Below are 24,186 nucleotides of genomic sequence, written 5' to 3' on the forward strand. Positions count from 1 at the left end.
GCCAGATACAAAATTCGGAAATTTAGAAGAGGAAGTAACACTTTATCTTGAACGAGGCATCCCAATATTTCTTCACCTGCAAAAGCAGAAGCATTTCTTACTGTTTGTTTTCCTTGCTTAATGCAGAGTAATTTTAGCAGGTCTCACAAGGAAGTATTACAGCACTCCCCTGGGTTTGGACAAGCCTTGCCTTTTCTTCCCAGCATGATTGTATCTAAGGCTGCATTTGATGCCACTCATGCAATAATCATGGGGTGAATTGCAATCAATACCTTTGAAGTGTGGGGCAAACCTGAAGAGTAGGGATTATCATTGGTTATTTCCCTGCAGCTTTTAAAACCTGCAAGCATGTAGACTTTCATCAGCTGAACTCTCTTTTCCCCATCACATCCTATGCATGGCAGAGCAAACATTTGTGGGGTTTGATACAACGATAAAACAAGTTTAAGGCAGAGTCCAGTACAGTGCTTTGTCAAAACTGTTTTATTAACATGTGCTGCCAAAACCAACATGCATGTATTCCACCTGTTATCTCTGGATGACCGCAGCTTCGTTACTGTTTATACAGCTAATTCCAGCACAGTGGAGTGGTGGCAGTTCTAAGGACATGTAATTATATCAGTTTAAGGTAGCGATGATAAATATGTGTGCTTTCTATATGAATTTGAAAATCCGCATGTATCTCTGTCTGAAGTTATTCAGTATGTTCTCTAAGAGGAGACCGTGCTAGAGTTGCCAACAGGTTGCCATTTTATTTGTGATCTTTGGATCTTTTGTTACTTTGGAGCTTCCATGAATACTTTCTCCGTGAACTGAAAGGCTCTGTAGAAAACTGGTGAGATGCTTCTATCAAACTGAAAGTAGTAACCTATCAACTGAGCACTTGGAATCAAAATAACATCGGAATGTCACCTGGCCCCTTTCAGATATTTTGTAATTTTAGAAGTGCTTTTATATGTTGGGATTGGGCAAAATCAAGTGCAGTGTATTTTGTAGGAAGAGCATAGGCCTGAAAATGAGCACACTGCTCACATTAGCTGGGCTTTTGCTTCCTGACAGAGTATCACTGCTGTCTTTCTGTTCTCCTAATGTTGTTGCAGAGGTTTAGAAAAGAGCAGGCCTTATATTTATCTTTGCTTGATTTTTTTTTTTTTTTAACTTCAAACTTTTTAAACATTAACGCAGAAGAGTGCAGCTAGCTGTTTCGGCATCCTCCATTTCAAGAGCAACATCATGCAGAAGCTCTTTTTATCTGCAAGCTTATAGTTAGGGATTGAATACGTTATTCATATTATATATTTAAGGAGCAAGGAGTAAATTGGAATCGTGCTGAGAAGGTGAGCTCCCTGCTCCTCTTTTCCAGATGCCTGGAGAGCACCTCCAAGTGCGGCAGCCCAGTAGTGCAGCAGCAATGTCTGGCACCCCTGCCCTTCTCCTCTTCCATCATGCCCTCCCTCACACACTTCATCGGATGTGGCTGTACCTCAAACTTTGCACAAGGTGGATAGCGGTGGAGCATCTGTAGGCTTGTTAAGTCAAACTCTGATAAACGAGCAGTACCCAGTGTGTACCTTGCAGACAGCATGCTGGAGTATTTGCTGACCTTAAGACTCAATCAGATCATGTAGGGAGAGTGTGGTTCTGAATGTGAGTGCCTCCAACTTCAACAGCTGCGCTTACTGCATAAAGAAAGAGCTGCTAAGTCTGTGCCCTTTGCGCTCTCAGCTCTGTTTCTTAAGAGGTTTATACATGATTCAAGAAAAATCTGCAACAGAATGGCTCCCTTCCCACTGGTGTACCAAGCAAGAGGAAATGTTCTTTTACGTCTGAGACTGGTGGCAGCATTTTTAAATGATAACTAAAATACACATTTGTGAACTCCATCATTATGAGTTTGATGATAAATTAGGGGGTTTTTTTGAGGAAAAACTGTTCATGTGCATCATAGAACCGTTTGGATGAGATAGTCAACTTATTCCTGATATATTATCTGCATGCAGGCTGCTTTGGAAATGAGAGCTAAGTTAAAACCAGTAAACCAAAGAGTTTGGTAAAGCTAAGTACTGGAAAAATTCAAGTGCTTATTCAAGCTTCTCCAAGCTCTCGGGATCTGCTGTGCCTAGGAAGTGTTGCAGAACCCCTCCCTTGCTTGTGGTAGACTGGGAGGAAAACCTCACATGGGGTTTTCCTGCAAAACCCAAGATGATAATCCATCTTGCATTGTTTTCAGTGGTGATACATCTGGTTATAGACAGAGCTCAGAAGTGATTCATAATGAAAGTGAATGTTAGAGAAGAGAAATTTAACCTAATGTTCCCTAAAGAGTGAGTGTACCCAGTTGAGCAGATTAGCTTCATTTCTAAATCTCTCAAGAAAATCTTGAAATGGGAAAATGACTTACATGAATTTGAACTGTTCTTTGAATTGCAGATGCAGGGACATCACATTGAGGGAAACATTTCTGTATTCATATTGTTCTCTTTTCTGTTTTCTTCTATAATACAATCCAGTGACATTATTAGGCTACACAGAATAGTTGTAAAGTCTCTGATTGCCATGCGAAATCTGAAAGTTTTTTAGTTTGTTGATCTTTTACAGTCTTCGAGTGTGGAACAGATCAACAAAACAGCAATCTTTCTTTCAGGAAGATGCTCAAAAGATTTTTTTTCAACTGGAGCCACTTTATTATAATTCAGCATCATGTCATTTTCTTAGCTTTGCAAAAGGCACAGTGCCTAACATTTTGAAATGTTAGTATTGCTTTCCTGAAAGATTTATTTTTAAACATATGATTGTCAGGAAGATAGAATGTTTATGAGTAATATGCACAGGGAAAACAAAAACAATTGGAAAATGGAACACCTTTGTATTTTCAAAGTCCAACAATTCAGAAGGAAGAGAGATATTTTGAAGAGAACATTGGAATTAATTGCCCTGGCTTCTTGTTCTGGCAATGTCTGTAGACACCGCTGCAACCTGACAGATTAATTGGCAGCACACACTAGCCTGTTGCAATCCTGGGTTCACAGATAGTTCTGAGTATGTGAATGACGGACGGGCTGTTAGGAAGGTTGGGTAAACAGACCAGACAGGAACACAAACCACAGCCCAAGTATCGTATCAGTCCAGGCTGACCCTTTCCTAAGGCCTGAATAAGTTCAATCTAAAGTTTTCCCTTTTTTCCCCTGTGTCTGCTTCTCAAAACTCTGCCTTTTAAGACAGAAAAGGGGCAAAGTTGCCCATGTCTCTGCACTTTGAGTTCAGGCGGGAAGTAGAGTAAAACAATTACTATATTGCGCAAGAGCGTGTATCATCTAGACTTCCAGTCCAGCTTTGCAGTCCCAGGGACATAGGGAATTGAAGTATTCTTCAGATGTGCATCCAGTTTTATTATGCTCAACTAAAGTAATCTTTTCAACACTACGGACTTAGCTCATCACTAGATAATAAGCATGTTTTAAAAAAGACTTGAGAGTCTGCAACTGCTTCCAAAAAAAATAGTATTATGTATTCTTGAATAACTGACTCAGTAAACTGTTGTGAATTAATTGTTATACAGCTTCCCTATCAGCCCTTTAAATTACCCGCAAACTTTGTATTTACAGTATTTAATGTTTTTCCTGATGCAAATCCTGACATCTTCCCCATCTAGGACAAAACGACACTGGAGACCCTGACTCAGCAACTGGCAGTAAAACAGAGTGAAGACGGGAAGTTTAGCCACGCAATGATGGATTTCAACATGAGTGGAGATTCTGATGGTCAGTACAAATGACTTCTCCTTGTTTCTAGTGTTATGTGTATGTATCTTTGTCATCTGGAGGACAGTCCGAGAGTTTGAAAGGTCTGTGAGAGGTTAGTGATATGTGGCTATGGCAGGAAAAAATGATTCACCTTCTGGTGTTTTAAATCTGTGGAGGTGATTTTCAGCCTTCTCTTTTCTGTGCTCTACATCTCAGGGAGGAAACAAAAATGCATTTCTGATGGTGAAAATGAATTAAATAAGCAAGTAGGTGTGGGATGAGATCACAAAGGAAGTCTGTGAATTACAGACTTGGTCATCTTCAGATGGTGCACACTCTGCCTCTGTAGGAGCTTGTCTGGGTTTGATGAAGCAAGCTTAATGTTCTTTTCTTTCTCTGCTGTTGCTTGTGTTGTTATGGAGAGGTAGGCATTAAAACAGATGTTCGAATGTCCACTTGGTAGCCAGAGGCTTGATTAAGAGGAAACACCTGATGTTGCTTTATATCACAGCATTGACATCACATTCTGTAAACAAGAAATGAAGAAAGTAAAAAGAAAATGTACACTGATAAGTGTTGATTTTAAGTCATTAAGTGGTAAAAGATGTTTTCGAAAAGCAGTCTAATACTTTATGTTGAAAAAAATGGAACACTTCATCAAGTCTGTGTTATGTGATGCTGAGTCAATAGAAAAGCTAAAAATTAGACATTATACAATATATGGTATTTCCTACTGTTTCAAGTAAAAGAAACAGCACTAATGCATTGAGAACATTGACTCATTTAATGTGCAGCACTTTACTTAGGCTACTTATGGCAGAAGCAGCTGTATAATGAAACACAAGTTGGGAGTGGTTTTCTTTCTCTTTTTAGGAAGTGCAGGAGTTTCAGAATCAAGAATTTATCGGGAATCCAGAGGGCGTGGCAGTAATGAGCCCCATATCAAGCGCCCAATGAATGCATTCATGGTGTGGGCTAAAGATGAACGGAGGAAGATCCTTCAAGCCTTCCCTGACATGCACAACTCCAATATCAGCAAGATACTAGGTAAGTTTGACATCATTTATTTTTCTTGTCACAAAACTCAGCACTTTTGATGGAATAAAGCGGGTCACCTGACACAACTGAATAGCTATCTTTAGGTTGTCTGTTTAGCTTCTTGGCTACTGCATCAAGGACAGCAGCTATATAAGCTGCCACCATGCTGCCCAGTGTGGTATATTGACCGTAACCTGAAGTACTCTTGTATCTTTGTAATTACTCAGGTTGTGGTGTGGATTTTGGTGCAAAAATGTGAACTAAAGGATTCATTTTATTAAGCTGTTGAACAAGCTCAGAATGACTGCTATCATGTATTCGCCCATGTATTTCATCTAACTAAAGCACACCATTTGATTTGTGCCCTACCACTGTCTGTTCAAAGCAGTGGACATAGGGAAAAGATCCTAAAATACATCCTTTTATTTTATATCCTAACAGTTTTAAATTATTCTTATTTTGTTCCTGTTACATTAAATTTTCCCTTAGCGCACGATCTCTATCACAAGCTGCTTTTATTCTAAATATTCTGAGAAGAATCCTGACATCTAAAAAGAAATAAGAGAATTAATTTCCATATCCTCTAGTCTTCATATCCCAAGCAATATTTGTCATGAGCATCACCTACCAAATTTCATGCCATAGTCTTCAAATTTTTCAGTTCTTACTTAAATTCCCAGGACTACATTCTATCTGAAGTTACTCTTGTTTGAGACACTGAATGGTACAGAAGGTGAATAAATGAAGATTTTTGAGGCCAGTGAATTACTCTTCTGCAGAAAAAAAATAATAAATACCTGTGACCAACCCAGAGATGGTGTGTTTTTACTGATATAAACTGTGTTACAGAATCTAAGCATACATTCTGCCAGTGGGTAAAAGCTTAACCAGCGGCCTTGATTAGCTGGGCTACATGTCTGGCTGGTTTTGCAGACAAGAGACATGTAACGTGATGGTAATGGCACCATTAACCAGGTGCAGGGCTGGTAAATATGCTGAGCTTAGTCTGGTCAAAGATTTGATGTTCAGCTTGATTAGGGTGGTGTTACAAGAAGTTAGCAGAATGCAAGTGGAAATTAGATAAAATTGCTTGGAGAGGCAGAATGCATTGGCTGTAGATGGCAGACACGATGAAATTAACCCATGATTAAAAGGGTAGTACATGATGATTAGATTAGTTTTAGGAGCAGGATTTGAAGGGTAAATTGTTTATGTTGATGTTAAAATAGCCATATACTGGTTAAAAGGGATTATACTGGTTACAGGTGTATGATGTGATTAGGCTGAGAACAGGGCAGTAATGGTTTTGGTCTGTTTCTAAATTGAGAGAGGGCCTGGTTAAACCTGTTTTTAAATAATCAGCTTCAGAAATCTACAAGATCATTCTGAATGGCCCTTTTCATATAGAAAGTACAAAGAGAGCTTGATGTTTTCCCTCTTAACTGATTGTTTTGGATAACAACCTCCGACAGCACGCTGCTAATTCATTCTGCTTAAAACAGGCGTTTGAGCTGGGCTGACATTTTACGCAGTCTCTGGGGATCCTGGTTGACATTTTAAAGGGCTTCTAAGCATTTTATAATACCCTAAAATCTGGTTTTAATAAGCCATTCTGCTGAAATTGTTAACATAAGGAATCACCTTTTACTATTTGGCGCTAGATCAGGGAGATATGGGGACATCTTTTTCTGATTAGATATACAGTAGTTGGAGTAAAATGTGCAAATTCATTACAGATCCTGTTGAGGTGACAGACAGTATAGCTGACTCCAAACTCTTTACTGTTTCGCTGTCAGATATGGGGAAAAGCAAGGTTTAAAGTAGGAAGAAATGATGTTTCTATTTCCTTCCAGCATCACTGTTTGATTTTTTTTTTTTTTTTATTCCTCCTCTGCAATAAAGAGGGATGCCCAATGCCTTCTTCCCTGGCAGGAATGTTGCAAAGGTCTTCCCTCAATTGCAAAAGGCCAGTCTTTTGAAGTCAGCAGGGAGCTTTCTGTTAACTAGCATAGGGTGAGCAGACAGAAACTTACAGTTCAGACAAGTGCTAGGGGCTCTTTATTAGAACTCTGCCGTTTTTCCTTACCATTTTTTAAGCAGTGCTGCTGCCGTTGAGGTCAGAGAGCTTGCTGTCACCGCGAATGGCTTAGATGGGTTGTCACCCATCGAGGGTCATTTTTATAGTAAAATGAGAGGAGAAGCCCTTCCCAGCACTCGCATTTTCTGGGGATTATGTTTGACACTGTGGTATTATGTTTTGAGCATAAAAATTAGATACATGGATTTGTCACTAAATTCATCTGTGCATACGTTTGTCATCCATCTGTTCATTGCAACTTAAACTTGTGGATAATGATTTTTTTTTTAGTAAATTGTTTAAAAGAAGTGCTAAAACGGGTCTGCTGGACCCTATCAATTTAATAATGCATTGTTTAGATATTTTTGTAAATATTTTAATTAATTTCACTGAAAAATTTACATAAGGAGATTAGAAGGAAATTAATACCTTCAGAAATCTTTTCATGGATGTTCACGTGTGTGAATGCAGACATATATGCATACCTATAATGCATACATACGCATTGTATATGTGCTTGTGTGTATACCTGTATTTTCTAAATGTAAAATCAGCCTGCTGCAGATACCCAGATTGAAAGATGTCAGTCCCATAGACTAAAAGTTAGGCAGTGTTACAAGCAGCTGGAAATTCTCGCTGGAGAAACTTGGCTTGAAATTGGCAGTCGGCAGAGCTACGAGCCCCACTGAAGCACAGGCACGTGTGCAGAGACCGGTGTCTGTCTGTCTGTACTGCCGATCCCTGCTCAGCTGGCTGGCTGTCCTCACTGTCACCAGAAATGCCTCACGTGGGCACGGCTCTGAACTGCCCTAACTTGTGCTGGTGCTGCAAAGTCTAGTGATTTTGTCGTTTATTTTCTAAACACTTCAGGCACCAGATCGGGGAGTGCTGTGTGAGAATCCTACCCGTCGTTATGTATGTGTGTGTGTAGGGAGGGGACAGGCTCTTGTTTTCATACTCACAGAGAAAAGCCTTGCATACTTGACCCACTCGGAGCTTTCCAACACAGATGGTGAGCGGAAAGCTCACCAACGAGTGTAAATCTTCCCTTAAAAAGAAACATTTTTTCAAGATTCTTCAATTACACCTTATCTGGGCTTGGGCTGGCACTTGGCATAGGTTCCTGCGCCTGCATGTGTGTGTTTATTGACATATAAAAAACTGCAGATAAATGTATTACAGATATATTTTGTCCAAACACAAGGTACTATCAGCCAGTTTAATGTACTGATTGAAGATCCTTATTCATACCTTAATCTACAAATGCAAGGCTCAGAGTAATAGATTCTACAGAATTTCAAAAGTTTCATTAAGACCAGTTAGAGAGCTGCTTGGATGTTACATATTAGTAAGGAAACAAGTGAAAATGCTCAAATGTAAAAACCTAGAGTTTATCATTAGAAAATATGCCTATTATCACATTTATTTTGACATCGCTGTTTAATTATTTATGATACTTCAAAACACCCTAGTAAATGATATTAAATGTATTTTGTAAAAACAATAAAATCAGAGTAAGAGGAGATATTCCTGCAGAAGGCAGCTATTAAAAATTTGCTAGGAAGAGAGGTGAAACTGCCAGGATTTTTGTTGTATTGAGTTTGCAGCTTAGGAAGGAAAAACATAATGAGTGACATTTATGTATAAATATTGTATGTGTAACTGCATGTACAAATATTATGCATCAAAATTTCAATTTTTATGGCCCCGATCCTGCAAAGACTTATGTGTTTGCCTAACTGCATCCACTATTTACAGAACTTTTCACGTGAGGGGTAGGAATCTGTCTGCTCAGGTCTGAGTGTAGGATTGCAGCACAGTGAAACAAGAATTATGCTGGCACAGAAAAAAAAAAAATCACGACAATTTTGCAACTACTGATTTTAATTTCTATCTTTCTCTATGTCAGTCTCAAAATATACCTGACTATTAATCAGCCCCTGAGCTGCAGGTCCCCTCACAGTATGTAAAGCAAATGTCAAGATTTGTTTAAGATCTGTGAGGTTTTTAGCTTTGTTATTCATAAATAAAAACTGTTTCATCGACAGGAACTGGGGCTGGAGTTGCTTTTTTTTAAGGCACCAGGGCTGCAGCATGTTCGTGGTTAGAGGGCTTTACTAAAATTCATTATTTTCTTCATATGCTAAGTTTGCAGATGTCCAAGAGGCAGAATTTCAAAGTGGACGTCTTCCTATAAGAGCTATATAAGCTTTGCCCTTAATTTTTGACATCATTCAATCCTATCTATACTTCCATCTTGTGCGCTAAACCAGCATAAATGGGTTTTCAGTGTTTTGGCAGTCTCCACGTGTTTATCACTGTGTCATTCAGCCCAAAATCTAAAAGGAACTACAAGTGGAAACTTGGTGTCACTTTTTCTAGTCACTTCCTCTGCCAGAAAAAACATGGGATAATTTCTCTGCAGGAGACAAAGCTGCTGACCGCGATTCTGTAGGCAGAGTTTGGCTGCCCCATATAACGCAGTGCTGTGTCAGGGATGTTCATACTGAGCTTCTGGATTTGTATGGCATACAAGTGCCATGTAGCAGTTTCAGATCAAATCCTAGAAACCATCTACTCACATATTAAGATGGAACCACAGAAGCAGAGAATGGTTTGGTTTGGAATGGATCTTAAAGATCATACGCTGTTAACGGTTAGCTGAAACAATGAACTGTCTCTCATTCCAGAACTAGTTGGGGAATCTCTGTGTCTTATATGTAAAAAACCTGACATTTTTTACACCACTGAAATGTTTGCTAAGAAAGGACTATCCACTGCTCCTCCTCCAAAGACATGATTTCCCACCACTTGTCACCAGGTGTGATGCCAGCCTGGGTCACTGCCAGCCTGCCAGCCCTTTACTCCAGAAGCTCAAACTGCAGCTTGAAATAAAGATTCAAAGAATGATGGTGAAAATAGTGTGTCAGTGGTCTGAAGGGGTCTTTCTGGAGGAAACCAAACTTTCTTCTTCCTTGGGAAGGGATAGCTATGCTCTCTATATTGAGAGTCTTGGGAGCACAGTGAGCTAAGACAGACCTGACTAAGAGCATGAGCTAAGTGCAGGATGAATAACCATGAGAAATGAAGAACAAGAGGAAGTCAATATGACATATGACATTGTGGACCCATTAAATTGAGAAACTATTCAAACTTTTTTTTTTTTCCCCAACAGAAAGGTGGTCTATTTTCCAGTAAAATTTTCCTTCTGTGCCACATGTTTCACAGCTTGGACCATTCCTGTTCTTTGAAATGTATCTTACCCTGAAGCACTTCTATAGTCCATGGAAAAATAAAATAGTATAGCTAATTCAAGAAATTTTATTTTCTGTTCCCATACTGTGTCTTTTAAGCAATAATAGTTTGTAATTTTCAGGAGGTATTCGAAAAAAATTATGCAGTCTTCATTATTTCCGTAGCTCAAATATCCACATTAGCATAGGCAGAATGTCAGAAACTGGGCTGCCAGCAATCAAGCCATAGTGCAGCTCTGTGGAGAGGTGTTCGAGTGTCCCAGTGCTCTTCCCTTCATGACACATACTAAATTCTTTGTTAAGTTAGAGCTGGCAGTGCTCACCGGGACTTGGTCTTGGAGTTAACACCCTGCTGAGACATATGGGATAGCTTATAGCTGTTAAAGGCATTGCTTCAGGGTCTTTGCAGGTTCTTGTGCCCAGCAGCATACTATTTATGATCAATTCAGATTCTGCTTTTCACAAACGTAGCAGCTAGAAAGATGTTATTTGTTATGAAAGACTGAGCTGTTAGACATGCAAGTATCCAGAGTAGATCCAGCCATTGTGCAGCATGGCAATCAAATCACAGCATCTGGGAATGCTGCCTCACTTGTAACAGGAGGGGAAAGCTGTGGCCAAAGGAAGCTCCAGCAGAGCAGACTTGACATACCTTGGGGGTTTCTCACAGTTCACTAACATACACTGCTCACTTTTCTAGTAAGTGTCATGGATTGCTCATTATCAGGATGATGCTTTTATTGATTACCTGAAAAAACAACCCATAATAATGGAGAAAAGTTTCCATAAAATAGTGAAAGCTTCCAGTATCATCTCTCTCTGCCTCATAGCCATACTCAAGAGGTTTACAAGTGAAATGCAAACAAGACCTGACCCTTGTCTGGAAGCTCTGACAGATTCCCAGCCCAAAGCGATATGACCGTTGGTATCTTGTTCCAAGTGACCTACTTGCTTCTCTGCCTTTCAGTGCTTGTGAGTGAGCAGAACCTCATTTCTTGTTCTTTTTTTTTTTTTTTTTTTTTTTTGTGACAGGATCTCGCTGGAAAGCTATGACAAACCTAGAGAAGCAGCCATACTACGAGGAACAGGCACGACTCAGCAAACAGCACCTGGAGAAATACCCAGACTACAAATACAAGCCAAGGCCGAAGCGTACCTGCCTTGTAGATGGCAAAAAACTACGCATTGGCGAGTACAAGGCTATCATGCGCAACAGACGTCAGGAGATGAGGCAGTATTTTAATGTTGGGTATGGGACCTTTAAAAACTACCATTCGTTTCGTTAAAAAAAAATAAATTCAGGGAGAATTCTTAATGCACTGTGGTAAATGATATATTTTATTGGCAAGAACACTATATATTGCTAACAGAATGTGAAGCTTATACTTTCAAACAGTGTGCTCCAGGAGGAAGTTAGGTAGCTAGGGATTTTTTGTTGGCTCTGCTATATGTTCATCTCACAGCTCCAGCCAACTGTCTCATTTCCACCCCGATCATGCAAAAGAAAAAAAAAAAAAGAAAAAAAAAAAAAAAAAGCTTAAGAGTTTCCAATGAAATGTAAGTTTTCTAATAAAATCTTGTAAATATTACTTTATTATGGGGCCTCAGAGGTTGCATCTGAATAAATCTGTGGTAGTGCCTATTGATCCAAAAGCCAAAAATACTAGTTTGCATTCAGTATGATCTGTGGCAAGTGGTCTGTAAAAGGACTGCTGAACATACTGAACTTCAGCTGGAATACGGACTTGGCTCACTTAATTCCTATCAGGCATGAAGTTGCATCCATTGTCCATCACGATGGCATGTATCATAGTAGGAAGTAGATGTCTTCCAATTCAATAAGCTAAATGCTTTATGCTGAGTATAAATTTCAAGAAGATTGGTTCTGATAAACACTTAATAGATCAGTTTGATCGGCTTGATATGATCAGGCTGAAATCTGTCTGGAAAACTCACATGTCTTTTCCATCTGCAAATGCTCTTGGTTTTGGTTAAAGCAGATTAAAAGAATCAGAAATGTTCTGTAATATTTCTGTAATCACTCTAGAAATTGGTAAAAAAATAATAATTTAATTAAAAAATAAAAAAAAAAAAAAGGAAAAGCAGCAAAAACAAAACAAGCCTCACAAATAATGGAATTTATGTTCTGTTTCATCTCAGGCTGAATTTGGAATCATATTAACTGAACTGAGTTGCACATCTCCCTAGTTAATGACTAGAAGTAGCAATAAAGGAGAGAATATCTGTCCAGCAACTGTTAAGTGTCATCAGACTGTGTTTTAAACAGCTACAGTGTGCATTGTTACAATAAGCCGCTCAGCAGAGAAATTTGAGCTGCTTAACCCTGTGGTGCTGGCAGGTCCAGTGATCCCAATGGTAAGCACTGAAACAAACACAGGGAAGTCAGCCAACATTTGGCATCAAGAGATTAAAAAAAGAGGAGGGGTGCTTTCTGGAAAAAGAATAGGTGCAGCAGAGCCCCCAAAACACTGCTTATCTGGTTAACATGCATGCTTCATCATGGGAAAAAAATTAACCTTGTAACGCTCTGCATATTATTTAGCTTTCCAAACAAGGCTGACATTGAAATCAAGACATTTCTGGAGATAATTTGTATTGAGGCAATTAGAGCACAGAATCTGGGGTGAAATCTTTGTAGGAGCTACTGACAAAGTGGCCAGTGACCGCAGTGGGGTCAGTGTTTTATGCTGGGAGTCCCAGCACTGCGGCTGCATTCCTAGTTTTGGTTCCTAATCTGCCGCATCGCCCTGTGCAGGTCATTTGGGGCTGATCTTCTGAACACAAGTCCAACTCCTAATTGCACCCAAAAGTAAGTGATGGGGGTTGTTTTAAGATCTCTCGCTGTGCAAGCTGCTGGGACATCCTGAAAACCTGCCTGAAAACAGCACAATGGGAAAGACTGAGCATTTTTTGCAACTCTTGTGCTTAATGCTTTCATGTCTTAATGACCTCATCTTTAATGGTGGTGTGGTAAACTCACCTCATCCTCCAGAGTGGACATCCTATAGAAGTGGAAAAATGCTATTCTTAAATTATTTAATATTTGGAAAGCACTCTGAAAAGCATCATTTAAGTGCAAAGTATTCCTATTGTTAAATATTAAAAGCAATTTAAGTGTGCTGAATCTTGTTACAGAAATGCTGACTCCAGAAAACAAAGCCTTCCTATTGAATTAAGAATAAAATGCAAATTAGATCCGCTACCTTCTTTTAAGAACTGTGTCTTCAGCTGAGACAACTTAAACTTGTTTCAGCAACAGGGAAATAATGATTGTACTGACAGCGGCCTCGCTTGAATGGCAGGCAGGAAGTAACTGAAAACACAGCTAGCAATTCCAAACAAATGTAAAGCTCTTTGGCTGAGGAGAGTCTTTCAGGATCACTGTACTGTGCAGGGCTTACTGTACAGCCAGGGCACAGCCAGGCAGGGGAACAGGGAAAGGTTTCATTCTTAATTACGAATGTTCATCTCAAGAGACTCTGCCCTGTCTCCTGTGGCAAGGCTTTTCAGTACAGACGGACACACCGCTGATGACATTACAATGTGCAGCATGTACTGAAGAGTATTACTGCAATGGAATTACTTCATGCAGCAAGGAAACAAAAGGAGCATGAATTTTAAACCTCTAGGCTTGTTGGGACCCTGAAGCTTCTCAGGGAAACAAACACTGGTATAACACAGCTAGTGTTCTTGCTGCAAAGGGAATTTCTATGGCCTGGAATAATTCGTCTTTCATTGCTGCAGACAGGTTTCCAAGGCTTAGATGCTATATAAAGGCATCTTATAGAGGATTTGCTCAAATGCTCATGTTGCTCGCTTGCTTTTTATTTATTTTTAAATAATGCATGCTTCCATTTTAAGTCTGGCTTTTCCCAGTTTTATCCACCCTGCTTCAAAGTTTCTGTTTTTCACCAGTGTCACTCACTTTGGAAACTGTCACCTTCCAATGGGAGGCCATTAGCGATCATCCTGTAAATCCATGTTGGCCCTAGAATGCTCACTGCCCTTCTCCTTAATAAGGGCCAGGTCCATGTGTTAGCATGGAGTACTCTCACTGAGAAGCCTTTGCTTTCTCCTCTTCCAATGTTAGTTCCCTTTGCTTTGCAGGCTACGCAGCTTTAGCTTCGTTTCTCCTGTTAGCAAATTTGTATTTCCAGTCCTGTCAGCCACTTGGGATTGTTTAAGAAGATTTTCAAAATATATGTTTTTTGAGGTAGTCCACGATTAAAAGGATGCTTGCTTCTTTCTGGCAGCTCAATAAAGAAATTTGCATCACAGACAGGCACGCTGAAGCTGTGTGGTTCAGTTGCAACTGTAGAAGTTCACAAAGGCTGAATTTCCTTAGCAGTGAAGTTGATTTGGGCTCAGTGTTCATAGAGCATGTTCAGGAGCATCAGTTGGTGAATCTGGAGTATTGATTCCTGAGTTGTCATGTATGGGCCATTCAGAAGCTCCCTCTGAACGCTCAAGAGCACGTGCTAATGGGTTTGCCAAGCGCTGTCATACTTGCTCTCTCTCTGCTTCTTCCAGTATTTAAACTTCCTCTTCCTTCTTCTCCATTGCAGGCAACAAGCACAGATTCCCATTGCCACCGCAGGTGTCGTTTACCCAGGAGCCATCGCCATGGCAGGAATGCCTTCCCCACACCTGCCCTCAGAGCACTCAAGTGTGTCCAGCAGCCCCGAGCCCGGGATGCCCGTCATCCAGAGCACTTACGGCATCAAAGGTGAGGAGCCCCATATCAAGGAAGAGATGCAGACCGATGACGTCAATGGAGAAATCTACGATGAGTATGATGAGGAAGAGGATGACCCCGATGTGGACTATGGCAGTGACAGTGAAAATCACATTGCGGGGCAAGCCAACTGATCAGGGTCCAAATATCACATGACCTGCAGGACTTCAAGGAGAAAAGAAAAAATAAATAAAGCCCCATCTGGTTTATCCTTACCAGTGGCCAAGCACATTAACTTTCTCATACACTGACTGTTACTTTAACTGTTAGTCTTAACTAGTTGGGACATCAGCTGACTAATAGACATCAGCCTGCATCAGAAGAAAAAAGGCTCAGAAGAAAGGAAACAAAGACAACGACAACAACAACAGAATAATATAAGCTATGGGTAAAATAATGCCAGTAATTCAGCTGCTATACCCAAGCACTGAAGTCTTACCCGTCGACCTTTTATTATTATTATTTTTTTTTCAAATAAACTTTATGGCTGTTTGTTCTACAATGTTCTAGAAATTCTCACTCAGGTACACAGTGCCAACAAGTGGCTTGTGAATGTGTTTTGTTGTTTTGTGCTACAGTTTAAAGAGAAATAATTCTTTTTTTTTCTTTTTTTTTTTTTCTTTCTTTTTTTTTTTTTCTTTTTTTTTTTGGTAATGCACCTGACAGGAAAGAAGAAAAAGATAAAATTCCTTTTTCCCCTTCTGTCACCTCCTTCTCCTCCTCCCTGGCACATTTGGGTCTGAAGCGTGTGTGTGTGTGTGTGCGCGCGTGGCTGGCAAGGAAGGAAGCGGGGAGCCTGTTTCTGTTAACCCCAACAAGCAATTATTTCCTTTCAAGAGAGAACTTCTCTTCATCAGTTGCACATCATACTGAGTCTTTGAGCAAGTGCCAAATTTGTACTACAGCGCTGAACTAGTCCAATTTGCTTATTTTTTTGGTTGGTCTCTGTTTCTGTTTTTCTTTGGGTTTCCTTTCTCTTCCCGCTCTATCTCAAGTTAGGACAGTGTTGTATCTTAGACAATCCCTTAAAGAACCTGATATACCAGCAGCTGGTGAGATTAGATTTATATTTTTGGTTTTGGTTTTGCTTTTTAAAGGAAACTGTAGGTGCCATTCTCAGGTGAAAAAAGAGAGAAAGAGAGAGAGAGCATAAGAAATTTAGAGAAAAAATATTTTATGATCTTGGATTTTCATGTGTGCGTGTTTATGGTACTAATAAGAATAATATTGGACTATTGTGAGCAAAAAGCATGTTCCAGAATGAAATCCCACACTCTCCAAAGGACTTGGTCTGCAAGGAGCTTTTGCTTTTCATTTACACTTCAAGTGGCAGCATATAGGACATAAAGAAAAGATTGTTCAAAGTAGGATTTGTCCAACACACGACAGGGCAGCTGGAGATGTTAACTTCTCACTGAGTGTAATTAGGCTACCATGATGTCCAGTGTTAATGAACTCGTACCTACAGGGCTGCTGAGCACTGATCTCTGATTCAAAACGCAATTGTGTTGTGTTTTTGTTTTTTTTAACTGGCATTTTTTTTCTCCTTTGCACCTGCAGAATTCTATTTTTATCAGTGGGATGTTTTTGTAGGAACAAAGACTAATAGTTAAGAAGAGATTTTTGTTTTCAAAGTCGAGAACAGAGAACCCAAACCTTTGTGGTGCTGAGTTTCCCTAGATGCTGCCTCTCACTGGTGAAAAGTTGTCTCCTAGAGCCCCTAGGTATGTTGTTGTGCAGCTTTGCCTTCCTTGGACAACAGCAGTCAGGGCGAAGAAGGTGGATTTACACAAATGTAATGCTGAGCTTATGCTAGCCTGTTGTAATTTCAACAAGGTAACTGAGTATTCTGCTTTATTTTGGAGGAAGAGCATAAATACAAGTGAGTTATAGAATCTCTTTTCATCTCTGCACTTTTATCTTCCACTAGAAAGAGAGCATCCATGTTCATGTAGCAAAACAGAAGCATTAGATCTAAACCGATCAACCAACCAAAAAGGCTACCTCTGGTTTCAAGCAGCAGCTGTCCAGTAGATCTGCAAAGTCCCAGGGTCATACAGAGGAAAAGAGCCTTCTTCTGGGTTAGTTTTCTAATACCACCTTCGTATTGCTCACTGGTAAATCCCTGCTGTCAGAGAGGCTCGTTGCCAGCATTCCCTTAGCCTTGTGGAAATAGCCTTGTGAATTTTAGTACCAGCCAGATCTCAGCCCGAGGGTTTGCCAGAACCAGCATGTTCAGTACTTGGCAATGCTGATTTTACAAATTTACCTTCATGACATAAATTTCGACCTCATGGTAACAGCCATTTAACCCATTTGCAGGGCAGAAGTGGCAGGCAGCAAGAGGGGCTGGGGAGGAGGACGTGGGGTCTTTTCTGCTGGCTCACCACTTGAAGTGTAACTTGACCTGTGCAGACCTTGCACAAAGCAAACAAGCCAATGTCATTGAAGAGTAGGACAATACTCCAACGAGCAGTTTGGACGTGTGATACTTCTACCCAGCAACATCTGTTTTGTTTTTCTCCTTGTTTTCCCTTTTTGATGTCCACCTCTGCCTCACAAAAATTCTTTTCTATTTTCTCTCTCTCAGCAGATTTGCTCTGAAGTTATGCTAGGAGTAGCTGATCATATCCTCCATGTCAGAGAGGGTTCCTTTTGTTTGTGTTTTATGACTGTGTTTTTCTTTTTGTTTCGGTTTTTGTTTTGTTTTGTTTTCAGTTGAATTGCCTCTTCTTGCTAGTGTTGTAATGGTAATTATAATAATAATAATAATGGTCAGCTGTTCCCAGATTAGTAAATTATGTATAATTTATTTTATTTCCCCCCCTCCTTTTTTAACTTTATTTTATTCTGTTCTAATTTGGCAGTGCAGCAAATGAAGCTGTTAGGCTATTTAAAATGGATACCCCTCCCCACCTTGCCTTTTTATATATATATAAATATATATATATACATATGAAAACAAATAGCTTCTTCTTCTGCTCACACCATTCCTCTTTCTGTTATTTTAATTTTGGCCCCAGCCATGTCAACTTCTGATGTTTATTATGATGGAGTGAATTAATGGGAGTGTTGTTTTCAATCTTAATTAACTTCTGCTCTCTCATCACTCATTTTAGTTATTTAATTACACCAGTCATCTAGAGCCAATTTTTTTGAAGCACTCTGTTTAGATAAGAAGTAAAAAAAAAAAATAGGCAATTGTTTTTATATCATTATTATGTACAATGTGAAAACAGATATTTGCTCCTTTTTCTTTTCTTTTTTTTTCTTTTTTTTCTTTTTTTTTTTTTTTAACTTTTAAATTTGTTCCCTGTCTTTGTGAACAAATTACTTCTGACTCTTGTGGGTTCACCTCACATTTGCTGGATGCTTAATTTCTACCACGCTATAGAGACTCTCTGGTTTAATGGTGTAACATTGGGCTACCAGAATACTTTGTTTTAGCTCCAGGTAGGTGCCACTGCAGCAAGCATGATTGGAGCAAGCCTTGGACGTGTGGGTTAGAAAGCCAGCCTTGGTGAAGTCTATGGGATAAAGGTCCCTTCACTTCAGCCAGGCCAAATTTCAGCCCCGGGCTATGGGCAGTGCTGCAGGAGATGCTCTGGAGATGCTCTGGAGGTGGCCCCATCTCAGTCCGGTGCTGGAGCAAGGCTGGTGTCAGGGCAGCAGAATGAGTTCTGTGCTCGCTGCTCACCATGTAGGCCTGGGCTAAGGCTTGGGCCAACGCTGGTTTTGCCATCTGCATATTTCTGTCTGAGGGACTGTGCTTGAGCCTGTGTTTGGTCAGGCTGGTTGAGGGGTAGCTAGAGCGAACTGTCTGCCACCTGTGTTTCAGTACTGAGCCTGATGCAGCAATGATAAAATGAAAAAAAGAAAAAAAAAAAGTCTCTAGAGTCCCAAACCAGCAAAACACTTGTGCCTGTGCTAAGGTTTTGTTGGACCAAAGTATGAGCGCCCATATATCCTTCAAGTAGAAGACCAGATTTGAAGACAAGGCCCGGTTTGTCCCTCTTTCATTTCTCAGAAAAACAAACAAACAAAAAAAAAAAACAAACCAGCAGAACGCATAAAAATAGACCTTCTTGTCTTGTTTCTTTTTTTTTTATTCTTCCTGGGTTCTGTGCCCTAGAGCATGTAGGCAAACCAGGTTAGAAGAGGTTAGGCTTGTATTAACCTACAAGCGCGTGGAGGCCATTCTGTTGTGGCGGCCTCGCTCTCCTCTGACATCGGGGAGCCTCTTGAGTCAGTGTGCTCGGTAGCTTAGAGAAGAACAATACCAGCAGTGGGGAAAAGGGGAAAAGAAGAGAAAAACTGAGACACTTGCTTCTAAGCTCAATTAAATAACACAGAGTATATCCTTTTTCAATTTATTCATGCCTTATATTAGTAAAATAGGATTTTTAAGTGCATTTAACATCTTTATTTAACCGTTCCGCTGTATTAATCAGGCCCCCAGAAAAGAACACTGGCTATTATTATAGCATTTAATTAGTTTTGTAACCAAATCCTCTTATTACAAATGCATATGGAAGAAATTCTTTCTTCGAAGACATTATTTCAAAGATTTGGTTACTGCAGTAGACTCTCTCTTTAATTAAATCATTTTTTAGAAAGTAAATTGTCTTTAACCTTTTTACAGCACATTTTCAGAGCTTTTTCTTTTTAATCCAAAGAGATGAGCTGTTATTGTCCCCGAAGAAGCCTCTGACATCACGTTTGTAACATCAAAAATAATTATACTCCGTGGAAACATAGACCTTACTTAGCAAGAATTCATCTGCTAGAATGAATGGCAACTACATAATATCCTGTGCATTTAAGGGCATGATTTATCAGATAGGAAGTATTTTTGTCTGCCCACTTCCTGATAGAATCATATCTTCAATTTTGCAAAGAAATGTGTGTAATTCACTGGCTGTGGAATCAAGTGTATCCTCAATTCACAGGGCATGGGCTGGATGTTTAGCTTGGTTTATATTTACATTTTTTCAACTTTATCTTAACTTGTCAGTTTCCCAGATAGAAGAACATGTCAAGTTCATTTTTTTCTACTGACTGATTTCTCTACTCCCCAGTGTTTTTGTCACTGGTTTGCTGAAACAGTATTTATATAGCTCCGTTGGCTCTAAAGCTCTTACTCCTTTAATGTTTTGGATTTTACAAGTGAAATGAAAATAGAAAAGAAATAGAGACAATCAAATGCCTGGAGCTTAAAACAAAGTATGCGCAACCTACCATCTCACTTGAAATTTAATAAAAGAAATAATTATGTAAATATAACATAGAGTTATAGATTTATATTTTGTTCATAACACATAGTGTAATATAAGTTGTATATTTTCATGTTTTGGTTTTATGTTATCATTCATGCCACAATAAATGAAAAAAACAGGAGTTGATGTACTCTTTAAAAAAAATACAATGTGGGTTGCCACCATCCTGGGTTTTTGGTTTTGTTTTTTTTTTGGTTGTTTTTTTTTTTGTTGTTGTTTTGTTTCTTTTGCATTCCCCTTTTTCAGTATTATTGCCCTGCAAGGCACCAATAAAACAGCAAATGTGTTCTTTACCTATACTGTGTTCTGGTTCCCACTTATTGTAGTGAAGATTGTGCTATTTAATTTTGTTGCCAGGAGAGCAAAACAGCTGGGATCAAGGAGAAAAAACAAACAAACAACAAAAATAAAACAACAGATTTAGGTTCAGTTTTCCTGTCCACTCCAGAATTCAATCTTTTCAACTTTCACAGGAAAAAAAAGTCACCCTGTCTTTAAAATACCAATATTAAGCTAGAAGAAAAAGCTGATTCCTCAACAATGCAGCGCAGAACTATGATGACAGGTGCCACTCGCTGAGCAATTTCCAGTTCAGAGTCAAAGCTCTTCCTACACAGAGGGGTTTGAATCCAGAGGTTCAACACATGCCCACCTTCCCAGCTTATGTTTGCTTTCTGCAGGTTTACCTGTTCAGAGACCAAAGCAAATGCTCAGTTAAAAACACCAGTGACACGAAGCTAGGAAAAAAAATAGCTCTGCTCATAGTCGTAATGTCCCAACATGCTGCCTAAACAGTTCATGGAGTTTTGACAGCAGCATATGGCACGAAGTGGGATGAAATGAATTTGTACCTGTTTTTGACAGTAAGTTATTCTGATGGGTGCTTACTCTTGAGTGCCTACGGCTTGACAGATGCCATTCTATGGTTCCAGATTTCCTGAAGGGGAAAGGCAATATTTGGGAAAGCAAAAGGGGGCACCTGGTGATGGAGGTCCTACAAACCTGCCCACATTTCTGTTACTTGCCAGGTTGCCCTCCACACTCCTCTTAGGAGCAGGATGGCTCTTAAAAACAGCAGCCCATTGGCAAACCAGAGATCTGCTTTGGCAGCTTTGTGTTACAGTCTGTCACGGGAAGCTCAGCCCAGCATCCTTTAGCCCCTTCAAATCCCTTTGTCAGAATCATAGAACATCTAAAATTCACACCATATCCTTTGCATGTACATCAGTACAATGATAAAGAGACCACCTGTCTACTGTACAGGCCAGAGAAACAACCATGGCCATGCTAGGTAGCGTGGCTGTCAAGTTATGCCATGCTGTATGCTCAGCATACCTACTGACTCTTCACCTGCTACTTGAACCAAGATGTTTTGCTTTTTTGCCCTTTTAATAACCATCACACTGTACAAAACCCCACGTGTTCTTGCACACCAAGCCCTGGAATGTCCATGAGTACTTGGACCTTCTCACTGAGATGGAGGTGCACAGGTTTTTAACATAAGTGGGCAAGGCCAACTACTGTGAAAACTGGAATAGAGATCAGTTAGACCCTAAAGGTCCAACAAATTTTTTTAAAAGGTTTCTTGAAGTGATATCATGGCCTAGACTTTGGAGGGTAACAATTATTACCCTAGCCAAGCTGTGGGATTTTTTTTTCCTTTTTTTATTTCTTCTTCTTCTTTTTTTTTTTTTTTTTTTTTTCCTTCAAAAAATGCTAAAGCATTCCAGCAGTTGCCTGTAGCAGGAAGGAAGAAAATGAGGATAATTATGGTATTAATCTATTTTAAAAAGAGAGACGTGTGACAATTAGCGCATTCCTACCAAGAAAGCAACATACAGAGAGATGCGTGGAGGAAAGTGAAAACCCCTCTCCTCTTCCCCTCGAGAAGCCATGAAAGGTTAAGCAAAAGTGTGTGTTCCCTGTGAGGAAATGCAGTGCTACAACTTTGGGAGCTCTCACCGATAAGCCGCCAATTGGTATACATTCAACAATATTGCAGAAAAGCAGTGTGGGAGAGAAAGAAACAGTGGCTGAGAGGCCACCAGTGGAAAACACACTCTGAAATGGTCTAGGAAGTCTTCTGAATATACTAACTAATGTGATGTAGTGCATGCGGCTGGTGGGCACGAGAGTTTTTCTCCTCCACCCTACTCAGAGCTGAAAGCCAAGGCCAGATTGAACCTACAGGCTCCCCTGGGTGCCTCCAAAATGGCTGCCAAGGGCAGAACCCAGCCTGCCCTGCCCCACTGTGTAGGCCAACTCATTCAGTGGGAGGTTACCATGCCACAGCAATACAGTTCTACCTGGTCTAGTGGGTGAAAACACTGCCCACAGGAACTGGGTGGGCTTTATGTCCCTTCCAACCCAAACCACTCTGTGATTCTATGGTTCTTGAAATACAGGAGCTACACTGGTGCAGTGGCACGGGACTGAGCGTGTGTGCAAGATGGCAAGGCTCAAACTAAGCCCTGCAAAGCCCCTCCTGTCCCCCCGCCAGAGCATCCCCACACAGGGATTTGTGTCGGTTTAGCTTCATATTATCAGTGCAACTTTCACAGGCAGTGAATGCCTAACCCACCAAGCATAAATCGATGCCTCCTGTTGTATTTAGCAGAGATACGACTTAAATACAGTAAGTAAATCAAAGTAATTATTTAAAATTAAAATGATTTATGAGACTTAGTCGGGGAGAGTGGAGCGGTGGTAGAAGCAGGGCAGAGAGGCGCAGGGCTTCAGCAGGCGATTCCTGACTCTGTCAGAAACTTGCTCTACAACTTCAGGAAAATTACGCAGCCCATCTCCAAGACTGCCATAATAATACCTACTTCAAAGGGGTGTTAGGAGGCTTAATTCATTAATGCCTGCAAAGCACTCTGAGATCTTTGGATTAAAGGCGCTACAGCAGTGCAAAGTATTATTAGCTACAGGAAAAAGCTCTCAGGCAAGCACAACATTCAATGTCTGCAGCTTAAAAAAAAAGGAAGGAAAAAAACACAAAGATGGGCAAATTGTGGATGGTTTGGTGTTTTTTTTTTCCCCTGTAGCCAGGTTTCCTTTAAGCAGACCTGGACTTAGCTGAACCAAGGCCAAGGTGATGAGCTCAGGGCTCCTGGAGCTGCCTGGCTGGACTCTCAAATGCTTTGAATCTGGGATTCTTTTTATCAAAGAATTCTGACTTTGTGGTTCAAAATCATGTTCAACTTCTTTCTAATATCATACTTACCTACCGAATTAAACAAGGTGAAAATAATTTTGCCTTGTACAGGATATCTGCATTTTAAAAATTCAATTTAAGCTTTCACTCTCTCAAAGAAAAATCTATTCCTTTTGACATGGAAAGGGTAAGATTTTCACCATTTGTAGTTATTCTGGTTCCAAAGGGAGTCAAAATGCACAAAGCAAGGCCTTTTGTGATTATCCCTCCATACAGTTTCTCTACCTACTGTGAGCACAATTAGAAATGGACAAATTTCTAACTGTCCTAAAATTTTACCAGACTAAATGGAGGAACATTCTAAGCAAGTGTCTTGGTTCCAGGTATTCTTTTCTTTCTAATGCTAATAAGCTTTGAAAGCAAACACCAAAACAAAGCTGACTTTTGTGTAGGTCCACTTTTCTGATCTTCATCTGCCCTTGGTGCCCACATCTGCCCCACAGCATTATTAACTGGGGGCATGGGAACAGCGTGGGCAGAGGTGAGCAGGGTTTGATGTACTGACACAAGCAGGTCTCACTTGCTGTCATGTTTACCTAGTTGACCAGTTCAATATGGACTGCAAAATTTTTTTATTCTTCCTGTCTTTGAAACTTCCAAAGTACAATTTAATGACTTACAAATAAACATGATCAACAGCCCCCCAAAGAAAAGAATGTAACTTAACTGTCTATATTTTTTTTCTTTTTTAATGTTTCTGACTTTGGTGAAGAAAACCTCATAACTTCACTTTGTTTCCAGGACCCACTGAAAGAAAACACAAGGGAAGTGAAGTATAAGTTATTCTGGCTCCCAGAGATGCTTTGTTTCTCTGCTGATAGAATA

At 40.0% G+C, this 24,186-nt stretch overlaps 1 protein-coding gene across 19 annotated transcripts in view; it reads left to right on the forward strand.

Moving 5' to 3' along the window:
• SOX5 (SRY-box transcription factor 5) overlaps nucleotides 1-20,441 on the forward strand; it is a 639,945-nt gene extending 619,504 nt beyond the window's left edge. For all 19 annotated transcript variants that reach the window (XM_085231458.1, XM_085231481.1, XM_085231450.1 and 16 more), the window contains 4 exons: nucleotides 3,653-3,761; nucleotides 4,617-4,790; nucleotides 11,145-11,361; nucleotides 14,699-20,441. In XM_085231458.1, the coding sequence (XP_085087584.1) occupies nucleotides 3,653-3,761; nucleotides 4,617-4,790; nucleotides 11,145-11,361; nucleotides 14,699-15,002 (804 nt within the window). In that variant the 3' untranslated portion in view covers nucleotides 15,003-20,441. The remainder of the gene's footprint in view (nucleotides 1-3,652; nucleotides 3,762-4,616; nucleotides 4,791-11,144; nucleotides 11,362-14,698) is intronic.
• Nucleotides 20,442-24,186: the final 3,745 nt, after the last annotated feature.

This window comes from Meleagris gallopavo, chromosome 1, assembly GCF_905368555.1.
Source record: "Meleagris gallopavo chromosome 1, MGAL_WU_HG_1.1, whole genome shotgun sequence".
NCBI lineage: Eukaryota > Metazoa > Chordata > Aves > Galliformes > Phasianidae > Meleagris > Meleagris gallopavo.